Source organism: Buceros rhinoceros, unplaced genomic scaffold (assembly GCF_000710305.1).
Source record: "Buceros rhinoceros silvestris isolate BGI_N320 unplaced genomic scaffold, ASM71030v1 scaffold23069, whole genome shotgun sequence".
In the NCBI taxonomy this organism is placed as follows: Eukaryota; Metazoa; Chordata; class Aves; order Bucerotiformes; family Bucerotidae; genus Buceros; species Buceros rhinoceros.
In genome coordinates this window covers 52,661-77,294 of record NW_010432493.1, presented here as the reverse complement: position 1 = coordinate 77,294, position 24,634 = coordinate 52,661, and the positions used below count along the sequence as shown (strand labels likewise).

Here is a 24,634-nt window from a genome sequence, read left to right as displayed (position 1 = left end):
AGATATTCTACTAGAGGTAAATGATGTGCAGAACTTTATGAGTCATTTTTTTCCCTGACTGGGTAACTCGTCAGAAAGCTACCAACCATTTGAAAAGCAGGATTGGAGGACAGGAAAACAAAGCACTCTAATGGAGATACCGCCACCTTCATCCTAGTTTGCAAAATGTACAAAAGGGAAAGACAAACAGAAGAGATGACAGGGGAAAAAAAGCAATGAGAGGAGAAGTATTCAGCGTGGATCCAGCAAGTACCGTTTTCTTCTGATCTAACAACTTGCCATTAGGACAAGATGCTCCACATCTACACACACACTTATCAGAGGATGTTTAATTAACAGGATAAAAATCCTTTAAAAAAAGCTCTTGAAAGTACCAAAACATAATTTTCGGAATGTCTAATTCTAGGGGGTTATGTATTTGTATTCAATTCAACCTGAGAACTTTTTTCCCCATTTATGAAAACATTACATATTGGTAAGGTACCTGGCATTAACCTGCACCCTCATTTAAAATAAAACTTTTAAAGTAGGTACATACACCACTCACAGTCTGTATCAGGAATTCTACAGACTTCAGATGCTGCGGTAGCATCTTTGATAAATACATTGTATCATATGATACAAAAGAAAAAAAATAAAAGTGAGGACAATCTCGCTACATTTTTTTTTCTTTTTAAACTTCAGTTTGTTGCTGGACCAACAAAAGAAGGATCTACCTAATCCTTCTAAAAGATATTGTATATGCACACACCAAGAAAACATTGGAAAGGGAAAAAGGTTAAGGTTTATGGTGGTTGTTTGTTTTTTGAAGAAGTAATAAAGTAAATCTGAAAAAAGGTGCAGCAGCATCCCCTTTTCCTTCAGATTAACCTCTTCACCCTTATAGTAACATCTTATCCAGGTCCCATCACCCCACACTTTAAATTCTTCTGGAATAAAGCCCAATAATATAGCCAGATTTAAGAGTCTGACATTGTAACACAATGAAAAGGGGATACTGCATTGTCCATAAATCAGTGAGTACACCAGGGGGAAAAAAAAAAAAAAAAAAAAAAAAAAAAAAAAAAAAAAAAAAAAAAAAAAAAAAAAAAAAAAAAAAAAAAAAAAAAAAGAAGAGATCAGAACGAAGGATGATTCTTTTAAATTAGCACTCATCAGATTTTCAGCCTCTGATGGTACGTTGTTAGAGGGAGAAAGCCAACCGGCAGACCATCCAAAGCAAGTCTCCTAAGTTGCAGCAGCAGTTCCATCCCCTCATGCCCGAGCACCAAGGTCAAACCACGAGTGCTCTCTCCTCTCTCCTGGGAATGATGCCAACGGCACAGGCAGCCACTGCGGGTCTCTGAATGCACGTGGTGGTTTGTGTTGAAGGAGAAACACCAGCAGCAGAGGATTCTGGTTCCCCCAAAGGTACTTTTTCCCATTGTGTTGGACTGGCAGTTCCATTCTGCTCCGCTTTTAAGCTTATGGATAACTTTTCTAAATTACTTCAGGTTTTGTGGAGCAGAACAGAGTTTTGATGTTAAAAGACTGTAGGAACACAAGACTTAAATAACAGAGTGGGTGCTGCCATGGTGCTGTGGCTACTTGAACGCTGCAAATTCGCCTGTAGAGGGAGGACAAGAGCTTGGTTTAAGAAGGTGATTTCAGTTACTAGGTGGTCAGAGATTTTTTCTCTGGACTAGTTGAATATTAGATTGAATATAAAAGGTGTTAAAAAAAATGCAAACTGTTAAAATTAAAGCACAAAAGAATACATAGTGAGAGAACATTGAATACAGACCCAGCACACTTTACTACAAAAGTATTTCTTGAAAGCAAGCTGTACCCATTCTTCCCAAGACAGAGGTCTGAAAGTTCAAGCAAAGTCTAATTCATCATGCATTTGAAAATAAAATGTGTTGCTTAAATTTAACCTTAAACTCCTTACTGCACATACATCCTCCTGAAGAGCAACAACTGCAAAAAATGCATCAGACTGTAAACTAATTTCTATTCTGGTGTAAAACTGGTTTAATAACAAAGAACGATTGGACACACCCAGTAACCTTTAAAGACTATATACAGTAAAGTGCTTGAACATTAAACCAGTATTAAAGAATGCTAGGATCTGCTTTAGACACCAACATAGCAACCTACTGAGAGAAAAGCAGGAACGGTGAGATTGTCTGCTCACTCCCAGGTGAGAGATCAGGCCTTGCTAACAGGGAGCACAACAAATAAAGCAACCCCATGCTTCCTTCAGAATTACTGAATAACAGTAATTCTATGCAGTGCTTTAACATGCATTGATCTCCTGAAACTCTACGTAGCTTGCTTAGTGTCAGCATTCCGTGGGACAGACTGGTAGTCCCATTTCAGATGAGGGAACTGTGGCGCAGAGCATAACGGCTGCCCAAAGTCTTAAGAAGTTTACTAGAACACCAAATAAAAGCTGAATCCAAGATACTAATTCTCTTAATCTAATGCTTAAGCCATAAAATTTCCTTGCCAACCACAAAGAAATTGCAGATTTTTAGGGTCGAGCATTCAGTCATGCTTAACCATAAAGAAGAGAACTGGAAGAGTGACTGCCAGTCGGTACGAGGAGAGGGAAGAAAAGGCATCTACAGGGCCTGGTAGGAACAGCTCATCTAAGAGAAGAGCAGAGGAAGCAGGGAGAGGGCTCTGTGCACTGTAGGAAAGGAGGAGGGAGTATGCCCAAGGTCTAAGGGTGGCTGGCAAAGGGGGCTGTGATGGACCTCAAGCTCTATGTGTCTTGAGAGACTGTAGGTTTAAGTTTTAACAACAAAAGAATAAAAAACTTTTCAGTGGATCCACCTGCCTATTTTACTAGTTCTACCAACAGATAAAACCCTTGCTCTAAAATACTCTAAATATTTGATAATTTTTCTTGCTTCTCTGACACATTTCAATGATCTCCCAACTCTGTTCATAGTATCTTCTAGAAACACCTAAATTTTTGTACTTATTTTCTTTTAAAAGGACAAAAAAGTCATAAAGTATTGCCTGAGAGGCTAGTTTTTAAGAATGACATTCATGCTTAGCTACACTTTCAAAACACGCTCCACTTAATTTATTTTTCAGTCTGCCTTTCTAAACTGCTGATTAAAGATCAATTTATAAACAAGAGATTGCTCCCTCATTACTCATCTTGTCCTTCTGCCCATTTCTGGTAGTAACTCAGCTTTTAATAGTCATACAGGGATTTCAGAAGATAAAAGATGAACTATTAATTGGGAAAGGGCAATGGAAAAACAGGATCAGAAGTCAAGAAGCATTTCAGATAGAATGGTAGCCATAAAAAGGCGATTTTCAGACTTTTCTGCCATTTAAATAAAACCTTAGAAAAGACATTTTCTTTGACAAGCTAATAATGGTAAATCTCCCCTTTCAAAATTCAGGGAACACTCAAAACAGGTAACACTCATCTAATAATGGGATTATGTCGACTGAACGTGTACAAAATGTGGTTACCCCTAACAGCTTTCCCCACGTAAGGAATGTAGATGGCTATACCTATCCAAGTACAGGAATATTGCATCCTGCTAGGTGTTGACAGGACTTCTTGAGGAGTAGCTAAAACACTGTATGAAACCCTTTCTCTTCTGAAGGTTTAAAATATCAATAGCTGGTTCTTTTATCTTCTGAAAGAAAATCCATCTGTAGGAGAGTGAAAGAGAATGCAGGCACCCTCTTCCTGAGATGTAGATGCATACAGATAAATGAAGTAACCTGAATTGCAAATTCACCATTTTCTAACAGGACAGGATGGTCTTGCCTGACCCGAATGGGCAATTTGAAGACAGTTTTAAGAACATGACCCAGTATGCGCTGTCCTGCAGGAGCAGGATCATCCTCATTCTGCCCTGCTAAGACTTTGGACACAGTTCTGTAATGGCCAATGCTAATCTAAACTGGGACTAGTGCTGCCTCTCTCCCCATCCTGACCGGAGTCATAGAGCAATGACCTGACCATTGTGCCACAGTGGCACTATCTGGCCCTGAAGCAAGATGGCTCAAGGAGCTGACTTAGCAAACGCAAACTCAGGCTGGTGGGCAAGGCAAAGAGTTTTCTAACCAGCTTTTGGAGAGCTGTTCTGCTGATGGTAGGAAGAATTCACGCAGCTGTGCGGAATGGACTAGTGGCATTGGAGAGCATCTGTCAGTGCAAGGGTAAGGAGCTGGGTCATGGCTGCTCACATTTGATCAGCTACCACGAAGCTACGAAACACGCACTTAGTGATTTCAGAAGTGAAAGAAGCAACAGACATTTTTATTCATTGCAAGCCAGGTGTCTGATGTGCTTTTTACGAAGCAGAACTTCAGATAGTTGCTTTGACTGGTAAGAAAGAAATTCCTTTCCAAAGGATGGATAGCATATGAAAATCTACACTCCTTACAGAGCCCTTTCAAGTTAGTTGCTACAGTCTTTTTATGCTCATTACATGCAAAGCAGGTGGAAACTATTTTAAATGCACACTGTCAAAAAGCCCGTAGTAAACAGACGATCTTTTATGTCGTATCTAAACAAGAGATTGTAAGGGCATGTTCGAGCAAACATGGTGCCCCGATTCCTGGAAAGATTTAAGATGCAGTTACCAATCTCTACCTCACAAATTTACATTCACGAGGTTACTAAGGTGTATACGTACAGCATCTTAACTGTACTCCTTATTCTGGGCTAGATGCCATGCTTCTCAGAAGAGCTATAAGGAGGAGAATGGAACCCCTCCAAGCCTGTGCCAGACTTATCTGCTGAAGTAGAGAGTAACTTATCAAAGGAAAACACCAAATTCCACTACCTTGCCTGGATTACACTCACAGACACAGAAAAAAGCATGACAAAAGGTCGGTTGTATCTTGTTCTGTTGTATCAATCTATTGCATCTTGCTCCATTCTTATAGTACGGATACCATCCTCTGGCTAAGTAACAATTCGGAGCAGACATTGATGTGGATAATTCGTATCCTTAGAGTACGCTGCAGTGTTTATTTATGATTATATGATCCTTCTAGAAGGTACCAAGACAGATTTTGTTTCTATCCTGAAATACAGGTAAGTAAAGAAAAAAGGAATCTCACATAGTATAAACTACCCCTCCAGAAAAACATGGGATCCTACGGACTTGTTTTCAGGACCAACAGGTATCTGTTTCTAAACAATATAGCTGAATTCCATCTTTGAGAAGATTGACCCAAATCCACAGCTGGATTTAGGCATCTTCATCCTACATATGTTCCCAAATCTCATGGAAGCAGGAATTACAAACTACGTAAGTTAAACACTAAATGTCTTTATGTCAGATAAAGTTAATGACCCATAAAACCCAGCCTCCTTTTAGGCTTCATAAAATGCTCCAGAGAAAAATGCTATCTTTAAAAAGAGCAGACAGGATCTTGGTAAGGTGTCCAGCTTTCTCAGTTAGGTATCTAGTCTAAACGATTCACTTCCAGTCAAACTAGCAGCTTTCATATGGAAGTAAAAAAAGCAATTCATCACTGAACAGAAGAATTTTCAGTGGTATTCTTAACAATAATTAATTAAAACCTTTAATCTTAACAGAATTCATGGTATTATACTGATTTTCACTAAAACAACTGCTTTTTCAAATCCTCTTTTCCTGTTCTCAGTGTTAGCAGCCCTTTTGTCCTCTTAAAGTATTTGGTTATGCTCGAGATTTAAAATGTTGTTTTCCTTTTGAAATAGGTGCTAACTGAAGGATACAGGCACCGTTACCAGTAACATTCTTGCAGTTCAGCAAAAGCAGATGCAGAACTTCTTCCATGTTGCATTGTAACAGAACATTTTGAGATGGTCTAAACTACAGCATGCCAGAGTATTTAGGCAAAAATAAAAAGTAAGAAAAACCCCATGCCACCACTCCTCTGTAGGAACAAATGTTCTCTAAACAGCATTATTTTAAACTTCAACTTTCAAAATAGGAGTCACGCATCACTAGCCTTTCTTTGGATTCTGTGTTGTATCTGCTAACTTCTGCTGACCACAGGAAGTTTTGTCTGTGCTCAGCCTTGAAGCTAAGTTTATTTTTCCAATTGTTGCCCACATATGAGTAGCATTACTGAGGAATCTATCCAAAGCCTATTGCTCAAGTATAATGACCTCAACTGAAGTAAAAAAAACCAACCACCACAACTTGAGTAGATTAAAATCAAATACACTCCTGAGTAACTAATTCCAATCAATAAACTAGACAAAAACAACACCCAATGTCCTTAAGAGGATTTCTGCTTGTTTAGATGTGTCTTTTCCCATTTCTCTTATGTGACCTTTTAATTCTTCTCGTGCCAGCTGTTCCCAGGGCATTCCTTACCAACACAGACTTTGTGCCTGGGACACTCAGTGCCCAGTGTTAGGAAGTGAGTCTTCATTCCCTCCGTAAACCTTAAAACCATAGCTGGTAGGAACTGAGAACACACACTTGTGCTGCACTCACAGGAACACACCAGCACACAGACACACGGGCACATGCTTTCACATTTCTTTTCAGTGCACTGGAAACCCACCGTATCCCCCTGCTTGGATGGGTGTTTTTGGAGAAGCACAAGCATATAGACTGAAATCCTCTGTCTGGAAGCCAGCCCGGTTTAATGAGGGCTCAGATGCACTGCGGTGAATTTTTGGCAATGACCGGGCCAGAAGCTCAATGGAGGCAAGAATCTAAAACAAGCAGAAAATAAGAGATCAAATCTGTTGTTCTGAAGTTGTAACAATCTCTTAAAACCAAAGGCAGAACTTCAGTTAGCCACAGAAAAATATTGATACTCAAATTTAAACAGAAACTTTAAAAAAATAAACTCAAAAAAGCTGAAGAGGACGTTTTGGGAACAAGCTGTCTCATTTTCCCCTTTAAAAGGGCATACTGATTTCTCTCTGTAACATAAAGAATGTAGTTGCCTTTTAGTTGCCTCCTTGCGGATGAGCTACACCTATACCTACCATGGCTGCAAACACACACAGGCTTTGGCAGCAATTTGCTTAACATCATTTACCACACAGCCAGCAGGGGGAGCTCCTTGTTTTTTGAAAACGCTGTGGTTGCATTCAAAGCAAAACAAAAAAAGGTTCCCCCCAAAGCTCTTCGAATCCAAACCTTCCTTAGCAGGCACGATAAATCAAGCTTTGTGACAAAGCTATCATAAAGCTTGTGGGAAAACACGGGGTATAAAAATTTCTGAGACCATACACCAAGCTGTAATTTGTGTGTCTAATTGCAATTATTAATTTCACTGTCTCTCAGCTAGAACCTTCTCTAATGCAAAGTTTTTCCAACTATGCAGGTCATTTTAATACCTGCTTTTTAAATTCAAAATAAAGATTTCTAGTTAAACAGCAGTTTACCAGGTACTGAACCACTACCCTTATGAAGTCATGCTATAGCACTAATCAAAAAAATTTTGAACTGGCCAGTGAGTTCATAACTGAACTTTATTTTTATTTTTGCAGTTGTAAAGTCTGCTGAGAAATAAAGAGGAATATTTCTCACCTGTGGAAATAGGGGTCTCTCATCTCTTTTCTTTTTTAAGCATTCTGCCATTAGTCTCTTCATAGCTTTTGGACAGTTGCTTCGTACTTTGCTGAGGTCTGGAGATAGATATCCCCGTCCCACCATAAAAATTATCTTTATTTAAGGGGAAAAAAGATGAAAGGTAAAGAAGATCAGTCTATAAACCAAACAGTAACAAAAGATGAACATTCTGCAAGATCATTTTAAGTCCCAGCAGCAAGTTTTCTGCTCTCAGGAAACATTAAGAAACCTGGCAATTCCAAAACCAGATAGAGTAATGCTTGCTAACCTATTCAGTACAGAGAAAAAAACCCCAGATTTTTCTTCCTCCTCCTGAGAGAGATTTCTGTGAAACCTGAACACTAGTAAATGGTTACTATCTACAGCAATAACCGTCTAAGGAACGGTTCTTTGGTATCAAAAACCGTTAAAAAACCAAGAATAAGCAACTCTGTGGCAGGAACAGAATGCCTAAAAATAAATACTCTCTTTTATATTACAAGTCAAGACCAAGTTCACAGTGAAAGGTATTTTAAGAAACACATGGACTTCAAGTATGAAAAACCCTCCCCTTTTGAGAATTTGAATTTCTCAATAAACTTTTCCACCACAAAAGCTTATTCTCGACACCTGACCACCTTCCTCACCCCACAAAAAAAATAAAAGAGAAACTGCCTCTCCTCTGTAGAAGAGGAGACAGACAGGCTTTGTGTTTTGACAGTAAGTCCTTTAACACAGAAGGATAATGATAAAACAAAGTAAACTAACAGAAAGCAGGAAAGCAAAGCATAAATATGGTTAATGTTATCTCGGATACATAAAAAAAATATCAAAACACTGTCATGACAAGCCAAGGACAAACGAGCACTGCAGTTGTGTTGACACTAAAAAGCCCTTTCAAACTAGCTAATCAAAGATCCATTCACACTGCAGCAGAAAATCACTACCTTTTCTGAACACTCCAACAGACCCAGCAGGTGTATCATACCTTATATCTAATGAAGTGTAACTATTTCATATCTTGACACTGTCAAAAAAAGAAAAAGCCAACAACCAAGGAAACCAAAACCCCAAGAGAAAACCCCCACATCTCAAGCAAGCTATACATGTTATTTATACTAAAACAATCCTGGTCCTTCTTCAACTTTCTGATTCAGTCACATCTGTGTTGGCTTCAAGGAGGAGTACAAAACTTCCATATGGTTTCTTCGAAATGCTGCTCTGGCACATGGGGATTTCTGTCGTAAAGACTTGTCTACCCCCCCCCTTATCTCTGCTGCAACGAGCCATATCAAAATCTGGAAGTTACTCTTTTCTAAATATCCATTCTATTTAAGTTGAAATTATTAAAAATTAATTACTATTTATGTTTCTGATAGTCTCTTTACGAATAACGTGGGGATTAAACTTTTAACTAGAGAAAAGAGAATATCACTACTAGAACAGTCCTAGTCTGTCTGGAAAAAAAAAAAAAATCTGTTGAGGTGAGAAAAAAATGCTCTGGTGTATAACAAGAACAATGCTTTGCTCACTAAAAATCTCAGTTGTGTCATAGTAGCTGATGTAGATGCACCAGTGAGTGAGCAGTATTTGTGTCTTTTCAGACAATAGACTGGGAGTGACAAACCTCAAAACATTAGATCACATTTTATATGCTGGCTTCATTTGCAATTTAAAATTTGTTTCAGCACTCAACCGTGAAAACTCACATAACCGGGTTTACCTTTGAAATCCCAAAAAGGTAAAACCAAAACAATGCCTGAATACTGCTTTTAGAAGGCTATACCCATCTGGCCAGAAATATGGATATTTCCTTTCTTTCAAAAAGCAAAAACAATTTAAAAAAAAGAAAAAAAAGAGGAGTCACTCCAAATTCGATGAATTGGGATGAAGTGTTCTAACAAATATGGAAGCAGTCTGATCAAATGGCATTCATAGATGAACGTTGCTATGGTTGCAATTCTCAAGTACCGACCGTGAAAAAAGAAGGGACGCGGACACAGAAACAACATAAATATATCACCGCCCAGACATGGAATAGTTTACACCAGAGAGCTTGATGCATAGATACTATTTTCAGACTAGAGAGAAAAATAATGAATCAGATATGCCTTCACCAATGTGCCTATCCTGTTGAGATATATTACAGGCATGTGCTATCATTAGACATAAGGAATATTTGTTCCCAATTAAGTAATCTTCTTACAGGATTCACACACTCTGGGAAGTCATATACTCCATCAAGCAGGATTTGAGAAATGTTGATATCCTGGAATTCAATTAGATGGTGCATGCATTTCTCAGGATTGAAACGAATATAAAACATTCAGTGAGATGATTGCTGTACCATTTTGTCAGTCTTGTTGCTGAACTATTATTCAATGCAAAGGAGGGGGGGAAGAGGAATAACTGAACATATGGAGGATCATTTTGCCTTTGCAGAACTATTCTAAACCAGATTACTATTAAGTCACCTGCTCTCTCCTTAATAAGTATCCTGGCAACCATCTCAGAAGCTGAAAATCTATACTTGAAGTCAAAAAGAACAAAAAAGATCCCCAAGAGAAGCAAGCAAATTGGTGCTGCATGGCTGAGACTTATCTAGAAAATGTAGAAAAGTCATCTCATAACATCGGAACCGGAAACACAAATCAAACACACAAAACATCCAGCGGTGCACTTCACGAGGCTGAATCAATCTCTTTTTCAGGCCACAGCTGACTGAAGTCAATTCCTCTCCTCCCCTTACCTGGTCCCTATTGTTGATGTTTAAGTATGGTAACTGTCCAGTCATCAGTTCATAAAGAACAATCCCAAACGCGTACACATCCGACTGAAAGCTGTAGGGGTTTTTATCTTGCATCCTAATAACTTCTGGTGCCTGTACCATAAAAGGAAAGAAGTAATTTTTATTTCACCGTGTTGGGCTGCACCTCACATACCAGGATTGAAACACGGACTTGTCCAAAGCACAACAGGTGCAAGGCCCCCTCTTGCCTGCTGATGTAACCAGGTCCTAATATAAAGTAGATGTTGACATAAATCTCAAAATACATTGGTTTGTTTTGGCTTGGTGATCCCTTTATTCCTCTCTAACAGAACAAAACGAAGGTGTTTTGAAACTAGAATTCTAACAATGCTGAAAACAATGCCAATTAACAGAGCCAATTTCAGGAAGACATGGGGAAAGCAGAGTTGCACAGGAGGTTATAACTATACTTCTTCCTAAGCCTTAAGCAAGTTGTATGACCTCTTGAGAGTCACCATGATTGAATCCTTAAGAGCATCTTACTTTTGGCTGAACTAGTTGTTCTGCTCCTTTGCAGGATGTTTTCCATGGCTTCTCTCACCTTCTCCTCAACCCTGGTTAATCACACCCTTTTTCCTTAGCCACCATTTTCTTTTCAGTTTAAACCTCAGAATAAGGGATGAAGACACTAAAGGGTTTTTGCAGACTACTGGAAAACATATGCTTAAAGAAGAACTTAAAAGCACTCATTTAGTACTTTCTATTAATGTTTGCCTTTTCCAGCTTAAGACAGCTTGCATGTGTCAGTGTGCTAGAGGGATGGACTTACAAACTTTGGCCAAAGGCAATTAAATCTGTTGAAACAAACAAAACTCTTCCCCTTGCTTACCATCCATAGAATAGATCCAGACAACTGTTCAAACTGATGGGATCCGCTCCATCGTGATTTCACTGTAGCTAGACCAAAATCACCTATTTTTACTGTGAGGTCTTCATGAAGAAAAATATCTGAGAGGAAAATGTTAAGGGAAAACAAACAAGCACACTGGTTCTGTCCTACAAGAACAATAAACAGCCTCAAATTTGCAACATTAGACATAACAGTTTTAACCACCCACCATCACTGAAGAAGGTTTTCATATAACACAGGATCTAAGCAGCCAGCATAGTGAATCGTGTACCATCAAGTATTACGTAAGTTATGACTGGGCCAGTGCTGAACACACCACAGCTCAGGTGGCTTTCTTGAAGTGCCAAGTATGAGAAAAGCTCATACTGAGTGTAATCTTTCATTAGACATAGAAACAAAACGATGCAAAAAATCTTTGTGACACCATCAGGAAACTTGCTATGTCATTGCAATCACATGGACGGACACAGTAAGTATCCTTACTTTGCTACTAGTGGTATTACCCCTTCTCAACAAAATTGAAATTCAGCAAATATTCACACATAAATAGCTTTTCACATCAGTAAATTCATTTCTGGCAGGAAAAAAAATGAACAGCCGGAATGCTGTTGCGTTCCACAATCACATCTCTGGGAAAGGATACTATTACTCTTGAGGTCTCTGTGGATGATTGACTTGGCATGCAAATAACTGAAAAGAAGCACCATAGATTAGGTGGGTTAAATGATACTTCATTAACCGACAACTCAAGATTCACTGTATTACTGAAACACAAATTCTGTAGATATTCAAACTGCACAAATTTATCAAGGTGGTAAAACTTAGGTTACCCATGACAGTTCCTGCAACAGCTCCAGGAAAAAAAACTACTGAAACACAAATTCTGTAGATATTCAAACCACACAAATTTATCAAGGCGGTAAAACTCAGGTTACCCATGACAGTTCCTGCAAGAGCTCCAGGAAAGAAAAACCCAACAAATCAAAATAAAATAAAACTTAAGATTCCCAGCTCAAATCTGATGCTATTGAAGAACGAGATTACAGTCATGCACCACCTTTTGCTTTTCAGTTCTAACTCAATATTCAGAATAAAAAAAATAAAAGAACTTCAGTCGTTTTTGACGTCATTGAGCGCTGAAGGTTCTGCCTCCCAGCCTTAACGGTGACTATCAAGACACTTTGCGGGCCAGTCACAGCTTTAGGGAAGGTGTTTTTAAACTGCAGGAGCTAAATGTGCTTCTCAGTCTCAGTGTGTACTCAAGTATTGCTTTCTAGTATGGGACTGGAAAAAAGATTCTCTGATTGCTGACTGCATAAATAGATCTGAGGGAACACAGAGAAGAGTATCTGCCCCACAGCACAGATACAGCCTAAATTAGGCAACTGATGTCCCATGGCTCTTTGTCTAGTCAATGAGATTGGCACAAATTTGCTGGAAAAGCCCACATTTATGTCTCTGCTTTGAGTCATGCTCATAAAACAACTTCTACATCTCCACTACCTAAAGAGGGAGCCTGGGGATTTGAGCAGGCTAACAGAAGGCTGAGGCTGGTTGCTGCGAACACCTCTTGGCTGAAAAGGTAATAGGATACTTAGCAGAAAAATGGCACAATGAACTGCAATCATCACAGTGGTTTTCCAGCTGGAGAGCGATTTCTCTGATCTTACATCAGTGTTCTGATTTCGATACACAATATTGGGCTGGTTTTGCAAATTCTAACTCACTCAATTGCCCTCTATGGGAGTAAGGATTACTTACAGTCCTTAGAACAAAATAGGTATGTTTTCTTCAAATGCTGAAATCTATTATTTAGAGAGGTACAACACTTACAAGAAAAGGAGTAGAAAAAAAAAAATCAACTCATTTTGCTAACAGGGCTCTCTACTTTCTGTGCTACCTTTCAGGATTCTGCCCTTTCGTTCACAGGGTGTTGCTTTTTAAACAACGTTTTACCTCCTACCACAAGACTATTTGCATTGTAAAGCTTGTAAAGCCTGGAACAGAAATCTTTGCTCACAAGACTGAAAGTTTAACTACACTGTATTTATTTTTATTCTGCTCTCTGAGACTGTATTTTCTTGATGATTTGAATTTCCCTATGTTCCAAAAAAAGAACACTAAGTCTATTTTACTCATCAAAATACTTTACCAAATGCTTTGATCACCAAGGCAGGACCCTGGGCTTGGTAAAGTAAGCAGACAGCTGGCCTTATCCGCCTGTGTCAGTCAGAGTGTGAAGGGGATGAGTAAACATTGCTTAAATGACTATTTGCAAACACGCAACTTACTCCATGCCTTGTGCAGTCTGTCGTGCAATATCAATTAGTTTGATCATTTCAAATTTGGTCTCAATGATGTGTAGATGGTGATATAAGCTGGACCCTTCACACCACTGTGTAACAATAGCCAACTGGGGTTTTGTTGAATATCCCATGAAAAGCAGGATATTCACATGTCGTGTTTTCCTGTTGAAAAAATTAAAAAAAAAAAAAAGGATGATCAGGAGGAAATCAGGTGGATCAGGAAATCAGGAAAAACTCAGGCAGATCTATCACAGTCTTAATATGCATTTCCAAACAGAAGTTGTTGGGTCAATCTCAATGTTTACTAAGATAACATGATAACCTGTTGCTCGATTCCGTTTAACGAGTTATTCCAGCAGTCAGCCTTTCTTATCATAATGACATGGAAAAGCTATTCTGGGGCAAGCAACTCAGCACAGGACTGCTCCGAAGATGCTGTCACCATCGGTCTCCAGGGGACAGCAACAGTCCGCTTTTCTGTAATCACAGTCCAGCTATGAGATGTTGATGCCCAGAAGGAGGACAATCAAAAAGAAATACCAATCTCAGAGGCTTCCAGGAAGGACAACCCTTTTGTTAAGAAATAATCAACACACTTCCTTCACAAGGCTTCAGTTTTTCCTTTCAAGAATTCCGTACTGTCTATGCAGCCAGCATACAAGAAAGGATGGAAAGAGGTATGAAAATTGCACCTCAGTAAGGTTACGATACGAACTTGTTTCCAAACAGCTCTAGGAGAGACTAGAGTTCACCATAGAGATTTGGCCAGATTAAATCAATCCTATTTCAAAGATGGAGCAACTCCAGACACAAAAACATCCTGACGAACAATGCAAAGAGGATTATCTCAGTAGATATCCCAGCAGATTCAAGGTCTGAAACAATCTACTGATACATTGTGACATCTGAAGGATTCTCCTCACTCTCCAGGAAGAGTCAATCATATTCTTATTGTCATCAAATGAACATGAAGAACTAGGTACCTCCAAACATACCAATGAGATATTACAGAGATGAGGCTTGTAAGAATTGTGGAGTATTTCCTAGCTTTCCCAGGGTCTGAGGAAGAATAAAGACAATCTTCTTCCAACACAGCTCAGTACCGAAGGCAGTCAGCTCACTGTTAAAGGAACCTGACAGACTCAGCTTAAAACCTGTGGTAGCTTCTTAGATCTATGCCGCCGCTGAAGATGGTGGAGCTCTGTTTTTCTTACATTAAAACACAAACATGGGTGCTGAAGGCATGAACCCCTTTGTTCTCTCAGCAATGCCAACCAGGACAGTTCTACACTATGTGACTTTTTCAGGTTCAAGGATTAGTCAAGTGATGCCAAGAGTAACTGCTGAGTAAACAAAAATTAAGCAATTTCTTGCAAAACCTCTCTCAAAGCTAAGAAAGTAATGGTGAAGCATAGCGGAATAGGCACAACTATAGGCAAATCTGGCTTGTCTGGGTCAAAGGACAGCACAACTGATTGCTTACTGTAAGTGCTGAAACGATCAAAACCAGAGAAAAGCTGTACTCCAGCTCTCCTGCAGAAATCTGGACTAGATATGAAATAAAAGATTTTTGATTTCATTAAGTTCTACAGAGCAGGTGAGATATCCAAAGTAGCATAACCAGAAAGCCTCTAATTCCACACCTATGGGCTTAGAGTTTTCAGAACTAACATTTCCTGGTGAAAAAGGCTGACCACCTCTTTTTCAATGTGTAGCTTATCGGGGATGCTCCTCCAGCACGGGTGTCCAGCTCAACACATCAGTTTTCCAGAGGTAAAAACCTTCTATTTTCTTTCTTAAAACAGAATTTTGCTCAAGACAGCTCAAGATTGTACTTGGATGCTAATGGTCTTCTCCAAAAAATAGTCAATTTTATCGTGCTGATGGATCCTCTTTTAAGAGATGAACCTAAGACAGACTCTTCCTCTGAGAAAGTACAAGCAGTAGACATGAGAACAGGAAATCAAGAAGTGACTTTATTAAAAAAAACCTCAAAGAGAAGCCAATGCTACTGAAGAGAAACTATTAAACAATGGATAATACGGGCAGTGCTGTAGCTCAAAACCAACCATTAGACTCGCTCGCCTTCAATCTCAAAACATGGACGACAGGAAAGAAAGGCCTGCAGCCCACACTTAGGCTGTGCCCTAGGAGTAGTTTAACAGCAAAAACCAGTCCTGTCTTGCGTGTTTGGACATATATATATATTTACAACAAAGGAGTAACGACAAACACATACAGAGGAAGGAAGAACTAGCAGCAGATACAAAGAAATATTTTAAAATGGCAAGTTCTATTTTCTGCATGAAGTACCATCATGGAGAAGTAAGACCGATGTGTTTAAACAGAAATCTAAAATTCAATGATTAATGAAACATAAATTTACACACATTACTTTAGGCCATTAAAAATATTCTTACCTGAGCACTCCTACTTCATTTTTGAAAGCCTGTAACTGCTGAGGTGTGGGTGCCGTAACATTCAACATTTTCACCGCCACATCACCTTTAAAATAGCAATTTTTAATAAATGCCATTGACACATACTCCTCTATTGAGCAAATGCTGTATCAGAAATATTGAGATATTTTCTATTTTCTAGCTTTGTGAAATAAACCACTACAATATTAGAATAAGTCAATATTCTGTAAAACGTGCACACAGCATTCTTATTTTACTCTAAGAAATCCCATCCAAGTCAAAGTTTTCCAGGAATTGAGTTTCTGAACAGTTTGAAGTTCTAATAGCACCTATTTAGCACACTACTACTTAATTTAAAAATGATCTTTATGGCCCTTCAGTGGACTCCTCCTGGTATGTCCACCTGTGTCTCATACCGAGGAGCCCGTAACTGGACCCTGCACTTCAGGTGCACTCCCAGTGCTGAAGGGAAGGATCACCTCCCTCAACCTGCTGGCAATGCTTTGCCTAATGCAGTCCAGGATATCATTACCCTTCCTTGTGGCATGGGCACACTGATGGCTCACGTTCAACTTGGTGTCCACCACAATCCCCAGGTGCTTTTCTGCGAAGCTACTTTCCAGCTGGGTGGCCCCCAAGAGGCAATGTTACTTGCTTAAGAAAAACCGCTTGCCATGACGGCTACATACCATGCCACTTTCCTTTGTAGACTGTTCCAAATGACCCAGATCCTATCCTCTGTCCAACTGTGATCTGTCCATCTGGTATCTCCCAATCATCACTTGAATCCCGTCGACCAAGGGTTTTCTTTATATATATGCATAAACAACAAAAAGGAAGAAAGCAAGTGCATTAATGTCAGTGAAAACAGCTCCTTTGTTAAAGATCTGGTATCAGCATTTCATGTCATTAAAGTCCTAAAAGAACTTTCTTTTTCAGATATTGCATTTGACTTTTCAAGCGCATCACACAGGTGTACTAAATGATTTCCTGGCATGAAATATTTGCCACAGGTTTCTGGTAGTATTAAACCCAGTAAATATTAAGAAACTCTTACAAAAAACAAAGTCTTATTTATTTTTCAATTTTTACTCAGTCATAATGCTAAACTGTGAATTAAAAAAATGCCAACATTTTTATGTACTGTTACATTTGGGAGACACCAAAGAACTTTCAAAGTTCATGAATTGAGGTGGGAAAAGTTAACTGGATTTTTGAAGGGAAACTGGCACTACAATATAGCACATTAAGACATTTGAATGCAATGGAGTAAAAATGAGTACAGTTGGTTATTTAAATGATTTCTATATCAATCCCACAATTTCAATATTCCATTATTCATTGGTTTAAAGCCCTTGATCATTACCATACCGATCTTCAAAATAATTCAGAAGGCTTTGATGAAAGAGAAGTGAGAGGTACATGGTTGTGTAGTATTTCTACACTACGAATATACCATTCTATGAATGAAAATAGCTCATCTTTCCCTTACCATTCTATTTCTGTCTTCTGAGGATGAGGATGATTTCCTCTCCCGTTGGGGTCCGGGTGATTTCTGTAACGCTTTCACATTGGTGAGTGACCCAGGCAAAGAGGCAGGAGGTGTGGCAGATAAACCTGCAGTTGAACCTAGATTTCAGAAACAAGATAATTTTATCTGTAAGAAGTCAGTTTACAAGAACTTATTGCTATTAGGTGCAAGATCTGTGTTTAAGATGCAGTATCTCCAAACATCAATGTAAATGTTACAAGGGAACAAACATATACTAGGAATATTGTCCTAATACTAGATCAGTGCTCAAGTCGTAGATTTTGGGATGAGGCAAATCTGTAGCAAACATCCCTGTATACCAGATAGTCCCCAGTCTCTTGTTCATGAATTATCAGGACAATGTCTCTTTAAATAGAAAAAAAAAAGAATTAAATGTCTTTTTCAATTCCACTAGTTTCTTTAAGAAGAAAAGTAGTAGCATTTTAGTTAGCAGCAGCTACCTCTCTGATTTCTCGTAGCTAACCTTCTAGGGACCCAATAAATAGCTGAAATACTGTACTCTGGAAACAAAATAGGCCGAATACAAAAAATTTAAATGTTTTCTAGCTGAGTCTCCAAGTGCCACCTGAAAACCATTTGGCTGTTTTAAAGCTATCTGTTAGCAGAGAGCTCTTACTTAAAAGTAAATATTAGACTGTAAAAAGAATTTAAAAAGAACAAGTGCTTTAGTTAGCTATTTGAAGGATATTCTATTTAATACAAAAGGAACAGCACATCTGTAGCCTGTATGTTATCTAAGCAAATCTGTGAAGGAAAATGTCACTAACAGAGCTGTGTTTCAGAGCCCCAATGGCTCTTTACAAATAGAGCACTTCAACTAGATGCTGCTTTTTAGAATACACCATAATTATTTGTAACAAGGTTACGCTGACCCTCCCAATGTAAAGGACATAAAATAGGGTCAACTGTTAATTAAATTCATGCTGCTCTGCTAGACAATGTATGTCATTGCACAAGACCTCCAACATTCCAATGCCTCCTCTCGCACCAGTGCTCTGGGAAGTGGTAGAAGCCAATATTCTTCCTTGCATTCCTTCAGAAGCCCCCTTCTTACGAAAAAAAAAACCATCTCCTAATGCCAGTTTGAGTCAAAAAATTGACTTTGTGACTTTTAGAGCTGTTGCTCAAGTTCAGCCACTCAGTGTATGCTAATTTATCAGACTATACATAACCATCACTGCTTGCCCTCACTGAGCTAAAATCCATACATCTAGAAGTGGAAGCACAAAATAATGGCATACCAGCTCATCAAAAACGGGATATAGCATCCATCAACTTCATAATGCTACAGACTTTCTCTGTAATAGCAAAGCTCTACTAGAATGTTTTCTTTAGAAGTAACTAAAGTCTCCTCCTTAAATTTTAATACACAATATAGAAACACTAGCACAATATTCACCCTTCACCAAAAACGCTTACAGCACATGGTAGAATATGATAGTTAATCTATTCATAATAATAGCAGATAGGCTGTCTTCCAAGTAATTAAGAGCAGAATATTTCAGGTAATGTTGGACTTAAGTCATTAGCTTGGACTTTGAAGCTGTACATAATGTATTCCATTCTGTAGCCAGTTCATTTGTTGAGCACACCTGCCTTCTTACAACGACTTCTGGAACAACTTTACGAGTTCATAAGGTGAACTGCTCTTGATATATATTCTGAAACAAAAGTCTTTGAAACAGCCAAGATGGTAGCATTTGAAAACCACACTACATGCACTGAACTACCCACTTCTACATCTATACATACAGTCACAAATATTCACACTTCATGCTATTATTCAATAATTGGTTTCTCCAACGTATGAAATCCCACAGTGTTTTGTGCAATACAACAGATCCATTGACAGCTTTAGGCCTGAATTGATCCCAAAGTCAATGATGTGAAAATGGAAAAGTCTTATTTCACATGGTACAGGACAAACAAATACTGTTTCAGTGCAAAATTTTCACAGGAAATTTACTAACTAAATAAAACCTACATGGTCTAAACCATTTAATGCCCCAACATTTTATCAATAGCGCAGTCTCAAAATGAAGTATTTGTTGAAAGCTAGCACAACACATTACTTGAAAAGCTTGAGACCTAACAAGGTATCAATGGAAATGTTTGTAATTCACATTTAATTTCCTAGATTACTTTTCAAAACAAAGAATATTAAATACAGATAACTGTTGAAGCACTGAACTGACTTAAACTGAATAGTCAAGGAAATTCTAAGTTAAGGACATCATCTGGTCTTTAAAATCACTGCAACGCAGTTTAGAAAAGTTATGTTAAGGCCCACATAAAAACCTCAACTATGAAATTCCTTGGTTTTGAAGATTTAAGTCAGACTTTAGTAATAGTCATATTCAAGCGTGTAAGGTGAAAGTGAGTATGTGTGAAAAGCACATTCAAAGCATTCCAGCCAGGCCAAGCAAAAAACAGAGGTGTTTTTGATAAACTCACACACTTACATACACACGGTGTGAGGGTGAGGTACAAACAGCATCTGTGGTTTTACTTATTTTGTTTGGGTGAAAACAAGAAAGAAGAGCCCAACTACCTCTGAACACTGGGCCAGGCTCAAAATCAAACACTATTTCACTGGGGACAGAATGAAGGAGGGGACTGGGAGTCCGGGATTGGTATTTCCGAAGACAGCGCATCAGCTGGTTCAAAGGGGCTGTTAGAGAGAAAGAGACGGGCAGGCAGAGACAGAAAGACAGACACATAGAAGAAATGAAAGAAGTCATGGGAAATAACTAGGATGCTTTGACTCCTATTCATAGTTTGCTTCTGTACTTTGAAGGAAAAAAAAGTCAATTACTCATAACACTGTTTCAAGGACTGGGAATAGCCAATTGTTTTCAGATGCCAAGCACACAGTTTATGACCAAAAGTTAAAACCAACATGATAGCACAACACTTAAATGCTGGACAAAATGGGCAGAACTGTGGAGAGCCATACCTACCAACACATACAAAAATAGCTACAACTGACAACTTTAAATTAGTAGGCTCGCAGGACTAAAGGAAAATTCTTTTAAAAACCTTTTCTATTGCTGGCACAAGGTAGAACATCGCCATCAAACACAATGCAGTCGGTAAGTACCATCTGACCAACTACCAGATTGGGATGGGTGAAACAAAGTCAGTGATAGCCCAGAGCGCAAAACCTTAGAGGTCAGGGTAGAGTGCACTAAGGTAATTCAGACTTCACTTATGGCTGAAGCAAGATATAATTAGTAGGGGACGACTCTATTAATGATTTGGGAGTTGGAAAAACTGTCATATGCCTGCCCTACTTACTGTTTCTTTATTTCTATATTGTTATTATAGGAAGATACAGCACATAAGAAGCCCCCTCAGGACCTTGACACCCAGGGTGAGAAATGATTTAACAGGCCCGTGCATAATCCGTGAAGAAAAATGTCACTAGACCCAACTTAAGTGTGAGTTAGGGCTGTGGGTTACTGAAGGAAACATAAAAAGACATGGCTTTAGTGAAAGGTCCTAACAACCTGGTTCCAAGAGTAGCACAGGCATGCAGTACAGCAAAGCAGCATCTTCAGCAGGGGTAGAGGGGGAGAAGAACTGGAGTATTTCATGCTGCTTTAGGATGCAGCAGTGCGTATGGAAGGCCCGTCTACCATGTCAATGGTTTTAATTGAAAACCCCTGTTGTCTCCATGGATGGAAAGGTAACAACAGGCATAAAAATCTTTGTGAGAGAGTTGAGAAGTTGTACCGTATCTGTGTGCAGCCATGTGAGTGAATGAGTGTGTGTGCATGTGAGAGCAAAAAAAAGTGACTGTGCAAGATAATTTTAAAACTAAAAAACTAGATACCACTTCAGAACTTCTTCTCCTTCTGTCTCCCCCACTCCCAGAATGACCGGCAAATGACTCAAAACTTTGTCAGACAAATATTAGGTTCATGGACAAGCAAATGCAAATTCATTTTTTGTACTAGTCATGTTTTCCTTTGTGCCTGTGTTTTGTAGAAGGAAGTAGAACAAAGGGAAGGGTCAGAGTGGTTGTGTAATTAAAAATAGCACAGTAGCTAGTTTAAACACTACTTACCTCCCTCTCCTCGTAAACCCTGGTCTCTAATCAAGTCCTATAAACAAATAAAAAAAGAGGTGTTTAATTTATACATTATTGTATTAACACTTACATTCCAGAATCAACTGAGATTGATCAAATTGAGAATCCATAACCTCCTATGTTGTCCATGAAAGAAAAGCTGTTTCCTGCCCTGGCTTACTAATAGCAGTAACTCCAAAAATCTATTTATAACAACTACTAAACTTCTCAAAATTAGTTGCTTTAAAACAAGTGTCTCTCAGTAGTAAAGTAAAACATACACCACCCAAAATAGATGTTGAAATGAAAAAACTGATTTAAATGCACAGTGGGTCAAAATGCATGAGGAAGTATCAAACCAAATGTTCTAGTTTCACAAATTATTTGAACTGTCATATCAGAAGCTGGGATACCACTTTCCTGTACCGAGGTAGATCAGTCAAATGAGATCTGCTTCGGTTTTTTTCTTGTAATGAAGCACTTCATTTGCATAGCCAGGCACACTCTGATCTTCTCAGAAAAGACTAACTGCAAAAGGTTTCCTTCACTTGCAATCCACTGTGAACTGAGAGTATCTTTTACAACGTATCTGGACTAAAAGTAAACTACACTATGGATTTTCTAAACAGGATAAAATCAGAAAAATCTAGCAGTTTCCCTCTGAATGTTCATTTTCATCACCAAGCTTTTTGGGGGTATTTTTGGTTACACAATTGTTTTATTCCTTTATACACCTGTACTGCTGCTGAAAGCACTGGTCCTCCCCCTCAGCTGCACCACTGCCATATGCAAATATCAATGCAGCCAGACTTCTAATACTCAGGTAACATTTCTCCTTCCACTCAGCTCACATACAAAACAAATTTTGTGCCTCAGTGTCCAGTCAGACTTCAAGACGGCCCACCTGACAAATGACTAATTTCTAGAGAGTAGACTTAAGGGTGAAATCGAAGCTGTGTATGGTAGCAAAATTAGAAAGAGGTTGTTGTGACCAGCATTTTGAAAGGTGCTAGCTGGCCTTATGCTAATATCAACCATTATTAGTATTTATGATTCAGCATTCAGAAATTAAAAAATGTGGAAAACAAGTATTGCACTTTCTTAACACTCCAAAATAATGCTCAGAACAATATATGCTGGGGTCTCAAAGTCCTGAGGAACATTCGGTAAATCTGAACTCAGCTTACTGCGATAATTCAATTTTTCTTCAACACCAGAAATATTACTTGAATTACAAATACTAAAAATCCCTGTCTTGCATACAAATAAATATGCTTAACACACATAACGGTTTTCAAGAGTGGTTGCTGGTTTTCATATTCTCAGTGCTGCGGTACAGCTGGCAGCACGAGCCTTGGGACTAACGACAAAAGAAAAAAAAGAGAGCAGTGGTTTGTGGTAAGACTGTTTCTTTGAAAATAAAAGGACAGGACTGTCAAAGGCAGTTCTGCTTTTGGAGAACAGGTTATTTGCATTCTTACATTGACAGATGAGAGACCTTATATTGCTCTTGACAGCAAAAGTGTCTTACAGGGGATCTACGAAGATTCTGACAGACCACCAAGGACTAGCTTTAGAAACACAGCCTATGTGTGTACACACGATAAATTTAACACATTGATATCCATACGGGAACCATCAAACCTACTATTCCTGATCCAAATGTTACTAATACTTACATCAATATTGACTGGCTCGATTGTATTAATGTGAACATTGGGAGCTGAAGAGGATCGGTCACGTTGCCCAAATTGATTCCGATGGTCTTCATCTGCTGGTCGGAGGGGCTGTGGGATTGGAATGGATTTTGAAGGAGAAGGACTAGGGAGAATTGGTGGTCTGAGAAACAAAGTCAAGGAAAAAGAGGATTTAGGTCTACAAATGGCTTCAAATACTGTATAGTGGGTGTGGTAAGCCCTTTTCAACTACAGTAATACATACATTAAAAAAACCTGATCTAAAGGCCTGCATAAAAACAATTTATAATGAATGGTCTCTACTCCCCTATGATCAATTGCAACATATCTCTGCCGCACAAACTACCTAATTACCTGGCTGAGAAGTGTTCTGACCTAAAGCAAAACAAAAAACCTAACATACCATACCAAAGTAGTAATAAATCCTGATCTCAAAAATTCATGCAGCCCAACATGCACTGCAGCCAGCAAGATACTCTGCAGTTTCCTTTACTTCAGAGTTAATGCAATACACTCTTTTTAACAGCAACCCGCTGAGAACTAAAAATGCTTAATATCTCACATCAACATCACAGTTAGAAGATGTCACCAAAAAAATTTTATGGATGGGATTACTGTTCAATGAAGAAAGACTGAAAATTACATAATGGTCACTCATCATAACTGATTAATATTATGGCCAATGTACTATGAATTAATGATACTAAAAAAAAAAAATCACCTCTTAACCTCAACCTTCAAGAAATAACTTTGAATAGTGCAACATTTCAAATGTTACAGTGCTACAGTTAGGCAATGAAATTGGGTTTGACTTGAAAGATAAGTGTTCAGACTATACAGACAAGTTTTCTGAAGAAATGGAAATGCCGCCAGTCATAAATATAGATAAAGTCTTTAACTTATGATATCATGAATCATATATTTAAGCGACAAACATTTAAATTTTTAAATGCCTTTTCATTTGTAAGAAGGCAGAATGTCACTTCTTCGGTTATCCATTTATTTTGTTGAAGCACAATAAACTGGCATTCATCTCTTACTCAAGTCAAGGTCAGTCACCATTAAGTCTAATGACTCAATTTAATAGATTTAAGGCAAAAGGTCAATGAGAAACATTTGCCAATTTGGTTAAAGAAAACTTTGTTAAAATATACGTGATATCTGACAAGAAGGTTTTTAGAACTCGCAGAGAACACAACTCCTAAGAGAGGAGTCTTCCAGCCATTTAATTACTTATGTGTTAGTTGCCATGCCCACAAAGGCACTGCCCACAGGGAAAAGCTTCAGAAATAAACCATACAGCAGCATATAGCAGCAACAGGTCCTGGTGCCACCTCCTGTAAGTGAATGTTCCTTGGTCTCTTCAAAGATCTTTAGGGGCAGCTAACATTTTCAGCAG

General features: G+C 38.6%; 1 protein-coding gene across 2 annotated transcripts in view; it reads right to left on the bottom strand.

Moving 5' to 3' along the window:
• Window positions 1–1,460: 1,460 nt before the first annotated feature.
• BRAF (B-Raf proto-oncogene, serine/threonine kinase) overlaps window positions 1,461–24,634 on the bottom strand; it is a 60,274-nt gene continuing 37,100 nt past the window's right edge. Inside the window, exons 7-19 of one of the 2 annotated variants that reach the window (XM_010143809.1) lie at window positions 23,218–23,377; window positions 21,536–21,572; window positions 20,018–20,137; window positions 17,407–17,543; window positions 16,604–16,721; window positions 15,915–15,999; window positions 13,480–13,656; window positions 11,832–11,878; window positions 11,168–11,286; window positions 10,279–10,410; window positions 7,509–7,643; window positions 6,529–6,682; window positions 1,461–1,606 (exon numbers count right to left, since the gene is read on the bottom strand). In XM_010143809.1, coding sequence (XP_010142111.1) covers window positions 1,584–1,606; window positions 6,529–6,682; window positions 7,509–7,643; window positions 10,279–10,410; window positions 11,168–11,286; window positions 11,832–11,878; window positions 13,480–13,656; window positions 15,915–15,999; window positions 16,604–16,721; window positions 17,407–17,543; window positions 20,018–20,137; window positions 21,536–21,572; window positions 23,218–23,377 — 1,444 coding nt within the window. In that variant the 3' untranslated portion in view covers window positions 1,461–1,583. The remainder of the gene's footprint in view (window positions 1,607–6,528; window positions 6,683–7,508; window positions 7,644–10,278; window positions 10,411–11,167; window positions 11,287–11,831; window positions 11,879–13,479; window positions 13,657–15,914; window positions 16,000–16,603; window positions 16,722–17,406; window positions 17,544–20,017; window positions 20,138–21,535; window positions 21,573–23,217; window positions 23,378–24,634) is intronic. The other variant, XM_010143811.1, reaches the window with a different exon arrangement.